Raw genomic sequence first — 13,516 nt, forward strand, 5'->3', positions numbered from 1 at the left:
TCTTTATAAAATAAGGTACATGCGATGTTAGTTTTTCTAAATTTAATACTTATACATATCAAAATAAAATATTGATTATTATTATTTTTTTAGTTTATAAACTGTGTTTGTTAAATTTAAAAAGTTGTTAAACAAACAGGTAAGCTTTTTTTTTTTTTTTCTTTAGAGTTTATAAATTGATTTAACCAACTTATCAACTAAAATAAACACTCCCGAGTCGCACTGAGCATGCTGTGCAAAGAATAACTAAAATAAACACCATCTTGAGTCCCACTGAGCATGCTGTGCAAAGAATATAATTGATATGGCTCTATATATGCCAACACACATTTTTAGTGTTAACATTATGGCTGTAGAAGAGACGTTTATTAGCTCTTTTCAATTGTAAATATGGAAAGGGGAAAGGAAGAAGAGAGCATAGCACGAAACTTCCTGCACATGGGTTGTGGATTAGAGAAATGAAAAGCAACCTTACATTTAAAGGTAATTCAACTAATGCAAAAGCCAAACGTCATGCCTTAATCAAAGTTTTTGCAGCAGTTAAAAGTTACCTTCTTTGCTCAATAAAAAGCACTATTCCAAAACATAGAAAATGCTCTCTCTGACAACGGCAAAGCCCACCAACCACCAAGAACTCCAACCAAAGTAAGCTTCTGGCCTTTTACTTCAACCTTGGCGAGGCAAAAAAATTTGTAGTCTTGGACTTCAACTTTGTTAGCATATAATGACTGCAAAGGAAAGACAACCAATCACCCAATAAGGAAAAAGTAAAAGGAAATTCTAGTTAATAAGGCAGGGTTGATTTGTGATATATTCCTTATAGGAGGCAACTTGTGATTTGTGACATTCTCTTTTTCCTTCTAAGGGTGCCTTGGTGGGTGTGTTGTTGTGGTGATGGTTCAACATGAATACATTATCAAATTAGTTGCTATGTCTAATCTACTGAATTCAGTTCAACGATCAATTGCAGTTTAATCTTAATTATCATTATGTCCTTCAAGGAACACTAATTATAGTAATAGTCATAAGTTTACATGCATTTTTTTTTTACTGCTTTTCCTCCTTCCACTACAAATGGTATATATAGATCCTCACAATGCAGGCCAGAAACCACATTCTCCTTATTTAACTGGAGAAGGGACAGATAACTCTACCTAAACATCCAGTCCAGTCAGTAAGCATCACATAACAAAGCAGTGCATGGAGAAATGGCTATAAAAACTACAGAGAAATTTGGTATGCACACAACCTGTTATGCATAATCTTCACCTGAATGAAAAAATGCTAAGTTTAGGAGAGTTGGACAATAATAAAAATAAGAAAAACACTCGCTCAATCTTTTTGATTGAAGGAGAAAATGCATAATACAAAGCTACATTACTCTTTTGCATTTCACTATTTTGGTAGAAAAAGTTGTTACGAGGATGTACTAAAATTAAGACAATTGCTCCTTTCTCTCCAATGTGGGGAGAGAATCTTTTGCGGGTTCCCTAGTGCCAGTTTTTACCTCCATTTTCTCTTCTCTTCCAAACAAAGGAAATGAAGTTTTCTCTCCTTTCTTTTGTCCCATCTTCTACCCTTCCCAAACATAGCATTAAGTCTTGTATTCGACAAGTGCTTGCAGAAATAATAATAGCAGCAGGGAACATACCTTTAGCAAGTACAAGTAGGGTTCTTGGCGCATAGATTGATGACACAACTGCAAATTTAAAACTCAAGATCAAGAGCATTTCAAGTAATAACCTTGTGCATTAGAAATTTGATCAGATAACTCCCCCCCCCCCTCCTTTCTCTCTCAATATGGACACAATAACAAATCATTACCATAGAGTGAGAGTTGAGCATAGAATACTTGAACTAGTCATAATGCACTAGGTAGTAAATGCAATAGAGCTGCAGTATGAGCAAGAATAAGGAGCACCTAGTTTGTTTTTCAAGCTCAATGCTCAAAAAAACCCCTATTACATCCATTCGCAGAATAACACAAGTATTCAATAGATAAAAATCTTAATCCACTTGTTCTTACTGCAAGAGCCTATAATATAATTATCATCTAGCCTATTACTCTATCATACTTCTACATTAATTATACAGATATCAAATACTAAATATTTTTCGTGTCTTGTAATTCACAAAAACCATCCAGAATAGAGATGACAGAGATCTTATAGTAGGATAAACTATCACATATATTTATCTCTGGGTCTTATAACACATGAAGAATGTATGACTGGAAACTTCAATTTTCTAACTATATTAGGGTTAGGTTACTAGCTATATAAAAATACATAATTTTTCGCTTCAAAATTTCCATGCTTCTTAGTTTCAGCTTGCTCAGAGCCTGAGACAGGCATCAGCAAGGTGATTGTGTTCCAATTCCCACTTCAAACCATCCATACTGGTCTAGTCTCTATCAAACTGTCTAATCAGACTTGCTTTCAACTCGTAAGCCACCTAATAACACAGCCAAAGTGAAAAATAAGCAGAAAAGCTTCCTGACCTCTTCAACAAATACATATACTGATAAAGGGCTGGGCTTCGTGCTAATGAGGAAAAGGGCAACTTTGGTCATAAGAATGATGGGATGGTCCCAATTCATCAGCACTGTGAGTAAGAAAAAAGCAGGTAGCCATAGTTTTCTCACAAAAATCCATAACACAGGAGGATTTCTTTCCGTATCATCAAAAAACTCTCTATCATCCACCAAAATATCTTGTCCTGCATAAAAAATGTCCAAACAATGAGACCCAAATTACAGATACATGATCCAAATTACACAGGAATCAAGCTGCTCACCGTCCATGGCATACACAACCTGGTGCGAAAAGCATAAAGATCCAATCATAAATGACACGCCAAGGATGCTTCCTGAGAATACAATGAATAGTAAGAAAAGAGTAGATGATTAAAATCAAAACCAAAATATTACAGCAAGAGATTGACCTAAAAATACCTGATAAATGCACATTGCGAACATATTGTTTGTGGGTATTCATTTTACACTGAAATTTTGAGCATCGATTCTGTACTGTAGGTTGAAGCTGCTTCATCCATGTTCTTATAAGCTCAAATTTTCCATAAACTGCATTAAGTGATCAACACTAATTACCAAATAATCAAGGAATAAACAAGTTGTAACATAGAAGAGCAAGGAATTAAACGGAGCTTACATGGTTTTCCTCGAGAGATTGGCGAGTAATAGTAAAAAGAGGTAATTGAAGACAGCGATTGTCGAATTGGACTGAGAAATTTTCCCGCGTACGCCATTTGCACGCTGGTATAGTTTCCTTTTATGCGTCATCCCAACGATGAATGAGAAGGCTTCAAAAAGGCTAAAAACGGTGCCTCTGGAATCTAAGAATTTTGAAACGAATCAAACTACTCAAGCTTTGCAGGATACGGCGCCGTTCTTCTCTTTCTATTCAGCGGCGTCGTTTCTAGCTTCTGACTGGACACCACGTGTAGGGACCTAACGTTGCACTTTAAAATGCTGATATGGCAAGCTGTGATTGGTAAAAAAAAAACTGAGAAAAATATCTTTCTGGGTTCTAAAGGGACAGCCAGAAATATCTAACAACTATGTTCTAGTTTTAACTTCAATCTTCCTATAATGTTAAGCAAAAAAACCAGTGAATATGTCACTCTCTATAGCTCCAGCTTATCCATTTTCTGTGAACAAAGCTTCCCATGTTCATGGTGGCTTCAATCAAAACAACAGGTACTTAATTTATTCTCAAACTATGCTTGAATTGTATAACTTCAAATGGTCTTCTCTAGATTTGGGATTACAAAGTGTACTGTTACAGTGTTAATTTGACGTCTTTGTTTTTGAGATGGAGGCAGAGATGCCCTGTAATAAGATGCCGTGTAAGAACAGACAGGAATTACTATGAGTTGCTGGGAGTTTCAGTTGATTCAGACGCCAGAGAAATCAAAGAGGCTTATAGGAAGTTGCAGAAGAAGTATCACCCTGATATTGCTGGCCAAAAGGTCATAAACTGCCTCTTCTCTCCTTCAATTTGCTAATATCTAGTTCAAAAAATTCTGACAGGTTTCTATATAGGGTCATGAGTATACTCTATTGCTGAATGAGGCTTATAAGATCCTGATGCGAGAGGATCTCAGGAGAGACTATGATGTTTCCATTGGTCAATTAAGAATGCGGCATGGAAGGAACAACAATAAAAATGTCATGGGTTTCAGCTCCTGGAAAGGGCCATTCAGACCCCAAGCTCTGTTTGTTGATGAAAATGCATGCATAGGTTGTACACCCCAAACCTCCTATTCAGTTTCTTTTTCTTTTTTTTTTTGTTTTTCGTACTTACGGCGAAGGTATCTCGAGTCAGCTTTCGTGCGCTGAGATTAAGTCCCCTCTTGGAACTAGTGCACCCGGCACTCCCATGTCAGCTTGTGCATTCAGTTATATATGTTTGTTCATGTTCTTCTATTCAGCTCCTGAAAATATGTAGTTTGCAGGCTGCAGAGAATGTGTGCACAATGCGAGTAAAACATTCGTGATGGATGAAGCCATTGGATGTGCACGAGTCAAAGTTCAATTTGGAGATAGTGATCAGAATATTCAGGTATACCAAAGCAAATTTGCAGCAAATAAGCGAGTACATATACATATAAAATTTTTTCGTGAGGATACGATGACTTGGAAGGTTACAGGTTTCGGTGGATTCGTGCCCTGTGAACTGTATTCACTGGGTTGACAAGGAAGAGTTGGCAGTGCTCGAGTTCTTGACTCAACCTAAACTCAAGGAAGGATATGGCGTATTTGGACAAGGTTGGGAAAGACCAAGCAATATTTTTGCAGCAGCGAAGTCATTCAATAAACAGCTGAAACGACAGCCTGAGAATTTTCGAAGTAATGGTGAGTCCTTGCCAGAACCAGCTAAATAAGTTAAATTGTCAACTTATAAACTCTTTATTCTTTGATGAGTTAAGCTTTGATAAGCAATTTTCTAATTGCAGTGCAACGAGCAACTGTTGAAGAAGAGACCCCTGCTCAAGCTGAAGCTCGAGCCAATGCTACCATGAAAATCAAGATGGAGAAATTCTCAACAATCTGGAATTTGGTGAAGAGATTTCTTTGGTTTAAAAATCAGGAGTAAAAAGTGAATTATGCATACAATAAAAAGGGCCTTTTCACCTTACAAGGATCTAAGTTGCCAGCTACAAATTATTACAACAGAGTACCATAGATCACAAAGACAATGCCCAGTTATAGAAAACAATTGAAAAGGTCAACAAAGAATGCCAGACTCAGAAGATCATATGAAATCCCAGGATCTACATATTCGGAAAAGAAATTTTAGGTCCTAATTAGGCACCAGCAGTAATCTGCATATAATGTTCAAGGGAAACATCTATCACTTGATTTCTTCTATATGATCAGATCTCTTCTCAAGTATAGTTCAATTCCAGATGCTCTCAGTTTTCATATGGAGAACAGCAATATTATGCCGGTATTACTTCGATTTACAATTGCATAAACTAATAGAGCTTGCATTTTCCTGTTCCAACACATGCCGGACATTCATCTGCATCTCCTGCTACATGGTTTAAGCAGTATTTGATCCTATCATTCACAACATCCTGCAATATAAACCGCCAACATTTAGAATCCAAGGCACCCGTTTACCTTGACTATAAGTTTGACAGCTTTGAGGCATGAAAAAGATCCAGATAAAGAAAGGGAGTTGGTAATAATAAAGACAATACCAAGAACAGGAAGAACCATTGTTAAGTTTAAAAAAAAAAAATTGCATTTAAAGTCAACACAATAGTGGAAAGAGCAAAACTTGTTGCAGTATAACGATCTATCATATTGGATCCATTAGCAGTAGCTAAGGACACTTTTGAATGCTTCCATATTCGTATATAGTTAACTAACTGCTGAAATCATGAAAATCAGACAACATAAGAAAAATATAGAAGTGAATACAATTTCAAAATATGGCAAAGCTTTCTTTTCAACAGAAATTCTGGCAGCTGAGGAATGTTGAGAATTACATACCACGAGTAGCTCGTGCAAGCCAAGAGGTGCAGTTATGATATAAGACACACCGGGGTGCTCCTTAGCAGCTTCAGCAGTTAACGAAGGAATATCCTTTCAAATAACATGTGATTGAATCTTTCTTAGGCACAAAGCTCTAAGGGACTGATTACATTAGCAGAGAAAATTACGATGATCTACCTGGTGCCAATGCCGTCCAGGAAAGAGAAAGAATGGGCTTACAAGCACCCGGTTTGCCCCTTGTTGAACACATAAACCAAATGCATCTCTTATTGAGGGCTCTGCCAACTCCTGATCATGTTAAAAGTTGAAGAGAAAAATACAATAGACACACATCTTTAGTTCCACAAATGTAAATATGTTCAATAAAAATCATACAGCATTGAGTTAAGCCAAATATTCCAAGGAAATGCATTAAAAAAAGTACAATTGCGTTTATTTTGTCTTCTTGCCTTTCAGCGAGTATATGAATATGCTGCAACCCATGAGATTATTTTGAACTAAACCTTATAAATTATAGTAAAATCCATCAAAAGAATATAGATAATTAGCTCTTTGCATGTACATTATTAAGGACAACATTGGTAATAATGTAAGGGGATGACCCAGGAACTTGCCTGGGACAAATATCAGTCAAACATATTTGTCGCTGAAACTTCTAAACATAACATAATATATCCACATACACACCAACAAATAGATTAAACTTCTAAACATAACACAAGGTTACTGCAATAGAGCACCAAATGACCTGATTTTCCCCATATACATATCTGCAAAAAGGTAGGCATATCAGACACTACATTCCACTATTGGGCTATAATACACACAACAGTAGAGCTGCACGCATTTAAACAAGGAAAAGGACTTCTAATAAAGAATTCATGACTCTCTAATTCCTCCGCACTATTTAGAAATTATCTTACACACAGATGTATTTATTGATAGCATCAACAGCAGCTTCTAGACATTGATGTTCATTTCATTTTCGCTAACATTGTATGCATACATGTCCCTCAACAAGTTATCCACTTTTCTTTTTCATGCCAATATCACGACCCACCTTTTCTTCCAAGTGCTCGTTGGATTTGCTAGAACAAGCATAAGGTAATAAGCCCAACAGCTGTTCAAGCAGCTATGTCTACTCGACATATGATAAAATAAAATAAGCCAGAGCAAGCTAAATCACAACGAAGAGAATGAAGTGGGACATTAGATTAGAAAACACAAAGAAACACACAGGAAAACAGGTAAGTTCAAGTGAGAAGGCAAAATAATCGAGACAATGATGAAATCTTAATGACCCACTGGACTAACTGAGCATTTAAAGTAATATCATCGCTCATTCAGACTAATAAAGCTTCAATTTTTCAGAAACAGGAGATTAAAAGGAGCAAAAGAAGAAGAAAATACCATATGAGCAGGTTCCACAATTGGGTAACCAGTTTTCTCTCTAAACATGGTAACAAACTCATCTGAAAACCAAGAGCTCATGTCTTACTCACCAACTTCAAGCAAAGCATAAATCCAAAATCAGAAAATTCAAAAACTTCAGCAGCTTACTTAGCATGAGATTTGATTCCTTACGACGCGAACCATGGTCGACAATGATCACGCCATCTTTATCTCCAATCCCATATGTATTCTTTGTAATTCCGCCATTTTCAGTGCCCAAGCACAATCTTTTAGATAAACTCATGGTTTTGCAGAGACCTCCGCGTGATTTTGAGAAATTGGGCGGTACCCACCTCGAATTTGCTCCAGTTTCGGCCACTGGACAACTGTAGCCAACAATTTGATAAGAAAGAAGAAGAAGAAGAAGAGATTTTCAAGGAAAAAAGAACAGAAGTTTTGGCCACCTTATGACTGTGCTTTGAGGGGGTAGAAGCAGAGCCTTCAACAACATTTTTGGAGACACAGCGTGAAGGTGAAGGTGAAGGTGAAGGTGAAGGTGAAGGTGTGAGATTAGCGCCGTTTCATCCGTAGAAGGGATGTGTTGAAATGCAGTGCTCACGTTAAAACGTTGCCGTTTCGTACAAAATAGCCGCCCTTAATACCATAATTGTCCCTTTCTGTTCCCAATTTCTTCCGAAACAGAGGAGAGGGAAGATGGCAGGGTAGAATAAAGAGCGAGAGAAAGAGAGGCTTCAACAAATTTTCAGCATCTGGGTATGTACGATTTTCTTCTTTTTTTTTTTTTTTTTTTCTTGTTGGCTTAATGGGTCTGAGATGTCTTGCTTAGCTGATGCTTACTTTGAGCTTGATTCGATTTCTCTTTGCAATTTCATTAAGGCTTTCTTATATAGTTCGTACTCATTTCCGTGTAATGGAGGAAAACAGAAAGCAAGTGGGTAACGAAGTTGGCTAAAATTGATCCAGAACTCCTCGTGCTGAGTTCTGATAATTTGCCTTATAACTGTATGATTTGTTTCAATGTTAGCTATCTGCAACAAGCAACCAAAGTTACGTATTGCTAGGAAAGATCTTTTAGGCTCGTAATGCATCACTTTTATGTCTGCCTCAACTTTAGCAGTAACCAAAAAACTGCATTCAAACACCAAGCCCTACAAAGAGATCCGTAGCTGCAGCTCTTACAACAGGTTTTAGTTATAGACTTATAGTTAACAGGCCTTACAGGATATGAGTTTTTCTTATGAAGGAGATGACTGCTGATAACTGATTTTTTTTTTAGTTCGACTTTTTTTTTTGGGTTGTATAGTGTATTTTTAATGTGGACTTGATGTCTAACAAAGTGGAATAGCAGCAGTTTGGGATTAATGTTAATGTATTATTATGGTTGTTATTGTTGCACAGTGCATTTTAATTTATAGGACTCTCATTTACCATTTTTCCCCAGTGTGTATGCTTCACTAAGTTGACTATTTTGTTTGAAGAACTATCATTTATTGTATCTTTTTTTATGTAGTTGTAGGAAGATTGTTCCTTTCTGAATTCATCTGTAGATTTCAACCTCAAAAATTTTAAGTCTGAACCTGCTTGCAGATTGCAAATGAGACCAAATGGAATCAGATTTCTGAAATTCAGTTAAAATGAAGAAGTTATGGGACTAATGCTTAGTTGTTGTCATTGTCGTTGTCACTGTTGTTATTGCAGTAGAATGCATTTTAATTCGTACAACTCGTGTATACCTGTTTTTCCCAGTGTGTATTCTTCACTAAGTTGCTTATTTTATTCTAAGATCTGTCATGTATTATATATATGTATTTCAACCTCAAAAAGTCTGAGCCTGCTTGCAGATTGCAAATGAGACTGCATGGAATCAGATTCCAGAAACTCAGTTAAAATGAGGAAGTTATGTTTCCTCAAATTCCAGAAAGCATGAACTTTTCTCATGGTGATATAAATCCAGAATAACAAAACCATCATATATTTTTTTCTTTATGGAATTTGGGAGACAAGAATGTTTGCTATAGGTTCAATCAGAGGCAGCATCATTGTTGGACTTAAAACCACTATCAGAAGGTGAAATTTCCTTCTACTGTGTTTTTTTGGCAGTAATCCTTTTGTTATCTAAATCTGAAACTTTGTGAATATTTTTTGTTTTTCTTTTGACAAAGATGAATAAGGCCCTTCTTTTTTTATTAATAAATTTTAGCTCTACATTAAGAATGCTTCAAGTTTGTAATGTTGGATGAGGATTGTTTCTTCTGTATGTAGATTTATAAGGTAAAACCCCCTAATTGTTCTGTAACATCCAGTTATTGGGCATTTTTACCAAATAAAAATTAAAGGAATATGTTCACTTGCCTATGGTTCAAAAAAATGTTGACAACATTCCACCATTGGAATGTTTTGAGCTGTGGACACAAGGTCATCTTTGTACCAGGCGATTGCTGCCTTGAAAGAAACAGCGAGCCAAGGAGTGAGGAGATTAGGACCATAAAAGCGATTATGGGATTTTGACAATGGAGCAGAGTAGTTAGCCAGAACTGTTGCTTTCTTCCTTGCATATGCTCCTCATAGTTAGCGTCGTTGTTTGAAGCTATCATGCAATTAATGCATCCACATCCTTTAATTGGAAAATCTTGCACCCATCTATGTTATTGCTTTCTCATTTAAATCCTCTGCAATATATGATATGCGCTCTTAATGCAGGGAATCTTTAGTTTGGTACAGTTTTCTAGTTCAGAAGGAGCCCAATGGCTCATCATTTCTCCAAGTAACTTCTGTTACTCCATCTCTTGACTACATTCCCTTTGTGCACCTGAGAAGTTACGGAACTGCATTACCTTTTCAAGAGACACCAAATGTATCCTCTCCTTATTTTTTACGGACACAAAGGTTTAATGCATTTGCTGGTCATAGTTTTCTCGCAAATCAGATACATGGAAGATTCATGAGCAGTGCATCGATTGAGCTGAAGACAGACAGTACTGTTGTCAGGTTTTCCATTAGTAAGCAGCATGATAAAAATGGTTCTTCAGAAAAGGGGAAGAAGACCACCAAACGGGTTAAAATGTCAAGAAAGGCCAAACTGAATGAACTCAGGTTCTACCGTCTCAAGGCCAAAAAGAAGATGAATTCCCCAAATCCAGAAGTTCGGATTAGATATAAACTTGAAAAGGTTTGCCTGCTTATTTTAATTATTCATGTCTATAGTTGTCTCATTTTGTTGAATGTTACCAAGATTGCTATACGTTTTCAGATTCTACATTGTTGGTTTTTGTACTGTATTTGTGCTCATTTCATGGAAATACAAACATTAATTGAAAACTTATTCAAGATTCCTGCAATGCGTGAGCAATAGCTTTGCTGTGTTTAACAAGGCGCTTTTCCTTGTAACACTTTTTTTTTTATTTTAATTCCAACATGAGGGAGAGAGAGAGAGAGAGAGAGAGAGAGAGATCAGATGGTGTTTTATGGATTTGACCTTTTTCAGTGACCCTATTGATCAAAAGAAGCATCCATTTGCCAGCATGAGGGAAATGTTATTACCATCATTGTCTTTTAATTTTTATTTCAGTTCTCTGATTTAATGTATTTTTTGTTAAAGTTATCTGAACAAAGTTATCTTGCTTTTAGCCATAATTTTGTTTTTATCCTTAGGCCAAGAGAAAGGAGGCATGGTTGATTGAGAAGTTGAGGAAATTTGAGGTTCCCAAAATGCCAGCTGAAACATATGATCCTGAAATATTAACCGAAGAAGAGAAGCATTATCTCAAGCGTACAGGAGAGAAGAAGAAAAACTTTATTCTAGTTGGAAGACGAGGAGTATTCGGAGGTGTTGTTCTCAATATGCATCTTCATTGGAAGAAGCATGAAACTGTGAAGGTTATCTGTAAACCTTGCAAGCCAGGGCAAATTCATGAATATGCTGAAGAGCTCACTCGACTAAGCAAAGGCATTGTGATTGACATAAAACCTAACAATACTATTATATTCTATAGAGGAAAGAACTATGTTCAACCAGAAGTTATGTCCCCCCAAGATACCCTCTCTAAACAGAAGGTAATTTTTTCCATTTGTGCTGCTCTGCTCGTAGTACATCTAATTAGTCCAGTCGATCATCCAGAAATTTTTCATCCTAGTCGTTGCAATGTTCTAGTTTGGATCTGCATTTCAAAAATATTTCACAGGACCAACATTTCCATGAATAGTTTACCTTTGGATACGATGCTGCAGATTTCCTCATGTTCCCCTTGCTTTTGCATACGGTCGTACACAAGTTATAGTGTTGAATCTTATGGAAATTCATGTCTGGGTGAAATATTTCTTAAAAAATGTCAAAAATAGGATTGATAAAATCAACAATGCAAGTGTGTTTTTTTTTTTTCCGTCTGTTGTGCTTTGAGAAATATGCACATCCAATTTGTAATACAAAATTTATGTTTGTTTATTATGGCAGTATGAAGATGCCATGAATCACAATTGTAGTTAAGGAATTTACTTGTGATTGCTCATCATTGCCATCTGATTGAAGGTTAAGGTTCTAAACAATCATGTGAAGACTCACATTCACTTGCCACCAATTTGTGTGTTCTGCAGGCCCTGGAAAAGTATAGGTATGAGCAATCCCTAGAGCATACAAGTCATTTCATTGAAAAATTGGAGAACGAACTTCAAGAGTATCATGATCATGTTGCTCGTTACAAAAAAGAGAAAGAAGCACACGACTCGTCTCCATTGTCGACGAAGAATGGCAATCTTTCCAACTCCAGAATAAAAAGTTAATTACAGTTGTAAATTTGTGAACCAAGTAAACTCAAATAATGTCTAGGGCTTTTCTTTATACAATTCTTCCTTTTGCTGATTGCCTTTTTTTTTTGTCAGGATATGTTTTGTGAGCTCATAGTTTTGTATAGGTCAATGAAATGAAGTTTTGCTGGGAGAGATGGTACTATTTTCAAAACGATTGCATTAAATAATCTTGTTAGGTACATTTATTTAGTATGGAGGAGCATGTGGATTTGCTTATTCAAGGAGTTAACGTGCAAATAAACTCCAACGAATTTGAGAGTATATTGCAGTGATGAATTTTTTTTTTTGAAATGGAATTGGAGGAGTATAACATCAGAACTTTTAGATTTATATAACATAGGAACTTTTAGATTTATTTACAATCAGATTAAATAAATATTTTTATAAAATTAAGTTATATTATAATAATTAAATAGTAAAATATTTTAATAATTAAAATTAATTAATGATTTTTTAAATTTTTTATAAATATTTTAATATAAAAAATGAATTTTCATATAGTCTAGTAAGTTTACTTTTAATTTTAATTGGGTGGGTGTATTATAATAAATAAATATTATCAAATGATTGCTACTAGCAACACCAACATCCTTAGTTATCACCCTACTTAGTTGGTGGTTTCCTTTAAATTAAAAAGATGGAAAAATCAAAACTTCTTGGATATGGCACACATTATAATTGATCTCAACAAACAAGTCATTAGGAATCGATAACCACCGATTTGGTAGTTCTCATGTTTCTCTCACGTGTTGGTGAGTGATTTCAGCTTAATACAATACAATTGATTTTTTATATTATATACGTTATTTAATTCTTTTTATTTTACTTATAATTTTTATATACTATGGCATATTAGTTTATGATAAATTATATTTTAATTTTTAAATTTTAACATAATTAATTAATTTTTATATTTTTAAAATTAAATATTTAAATTTTTATATAATTAATTGATGAAAATTTGAAAGTTTATTTATAATTTTATTAATTAACAGGTCAAATAGATAATACACATTTTAAATATTTAAAACACTTTTATGAATATTTAAATTTAAAAACGAGTAGTATTCGATTCAAATTAAAAAAACTGATTAAAGTGTCACATGTTTTTAATAATTTGAACTTTTTTAATAAAAAATATTACATGCCATCAACATTCTTTTCCTAAAGGAAAAAACAAATTTGTTATTGAAAGGATAACTAATGCAAAGAAAATTCAAGAGCTTTTTATAATATTGGATATTTTCCGGATATATTTAAATTTTTAGAAATTTT

The 13,516-nt window shown here is 35.1% G+C and overlaps 4 protein-coding genes across 6 annotated transcripts; 2 read left to right on the forward strand and 2 right to left on the reverse strand.

Moving 5' to 3' along the window:
- Positions 1-265: 265 nt before the first annotated feature.
- On the reverse strand, positions 266-3,353 carry LOC110605516. The gene is made up of 6 exons (XM_021744129.2): positions 3,171-3,353; positions 2,954-3,082; positions 2,797-2,868; positions 2,501-2,718; positions 1,652-1,699; positions 266-728 (listed from the first exon to the last, which is right to left on the reverse strand). The coding sequence occupies exons 1-6, from the start codon at positions 3,265-3,267 to the stop codon at positions 561-563; spliced, it is 732 nt and encodes a 243-aa protein (XP_021599821.1). The 5' UTR covers positions 3,268-3,353; the 3' UTR covers positions 266-560.
- A 216-nt stretch (positions 3,354-3,569) lies between these two features.
- LOC110605515 (chaperone protein dnaJ C76, chloroplastic) lies at positions 3,570-5,424 on the forward strand. The gene is made up of 6 exons (XM_021744128.2): positions 3,570-3,718; positions 3,834-3,990; positions 4,064-4,262; positions 4,477-4,583; positions 4,672-4,876; positions 4,978-5,424. The coding sequence occupies exons 1-6, from the start codon at positions 3,636-3,638 to the stop codon at positions 5,115-5,117; spliced, it is 891 nt and encodes a 296-aa protein (XP_021599820.1). The 5' UTR covers positions 3,570-3,635; the 3' UTR covers positions 5,118-5,424.
- Positions 5,108-8,009, reverse strand: LOC110605517 (sirohydrochlorin ferrochelatase, chloroplastic). Its single transcript, XM_021744131.2, has 6 exons — positions 7,882-8,009; positions 7,586-7,803; positions 7,436-7,497; positions 6,203-6,313; positions 6,023-6,115; positions 5,108-5,601 (listed from the first exon to the last, which is right to left on the reverse strand). The coding sequence occupies exons 1-6, from the start codon at positions 7,926-7,928 to the stop codon at positions 5,500-5,502; spliced, it is 633 nt and encodes a 210-aa protein (XP_021599823.1). The 5' UTR covers positions 7,929-8,009; the 3' UTR covers positions 5,108-5,499.
- A 47-nt stretch (positions 8,010-8,056) lies between these two features.
- LOC110605514 (uncharacterized CRM domain-containing protein At3g25440, chloroplastic) lies at positions 8,057-12,373 on the forward strand. 3 transcript variants are annotated; one of them, XM_043952271.1, is made up of 6 exons: positions 8,113-8,191; positions 8,949-9,183; positions 9,280-9,505; positions 10,139-10,607; positions 11,090-11,491; positions 12,029-12,373. In XM_043952271.1, exons 3-6 carry the CDS (start codon positions 9,444-9,446, stop codon positions 12,212-12,214), a joined length of 1,119 nt encoding a protein of 372 aa, XP_043808206.1. In that variant the 5' UTR covers positions 8,113-8,191; positions 8,949-9,183; positions 9,280-9,443; the 3' UTR covers positions 12,215-12,373. The 3 variants fall into 3 exon arrangements, with proteins under 3 accessions (XP_021599817.1, XP_043808207.1, XP_043808206.1); XM_021744125.2 differs by lacking the exon at positions 8,949-9,183 and having other exon boundaries at positions 8,057-8,191; XM_043952272.1 differs by lacking the exons at positions 8,949-9,183; positions 12,029-12,373 and adding an exon at positions 11,889-12,022 and having other exon boundaries at positions 8,057-8,191.
- Positions 12,374-13,516: the final 1,143 nt, after the last annotated feature.

The sequence above is a fragment of the Manihot esculenta genome, chromosome 17 (genome assembly GCF_001659605.2).
Source record: "Manihot esculenta cultivar AM560-2 chromosome 17, M.esculenta_v8, whole genome shotgun sequence".
NCBI lineage: Eukaryota > Viridiplantae > Streptophyta > Magnoliopsida > Malpighiales > Euphorbiaceae > Manihot > Manihot esculenta.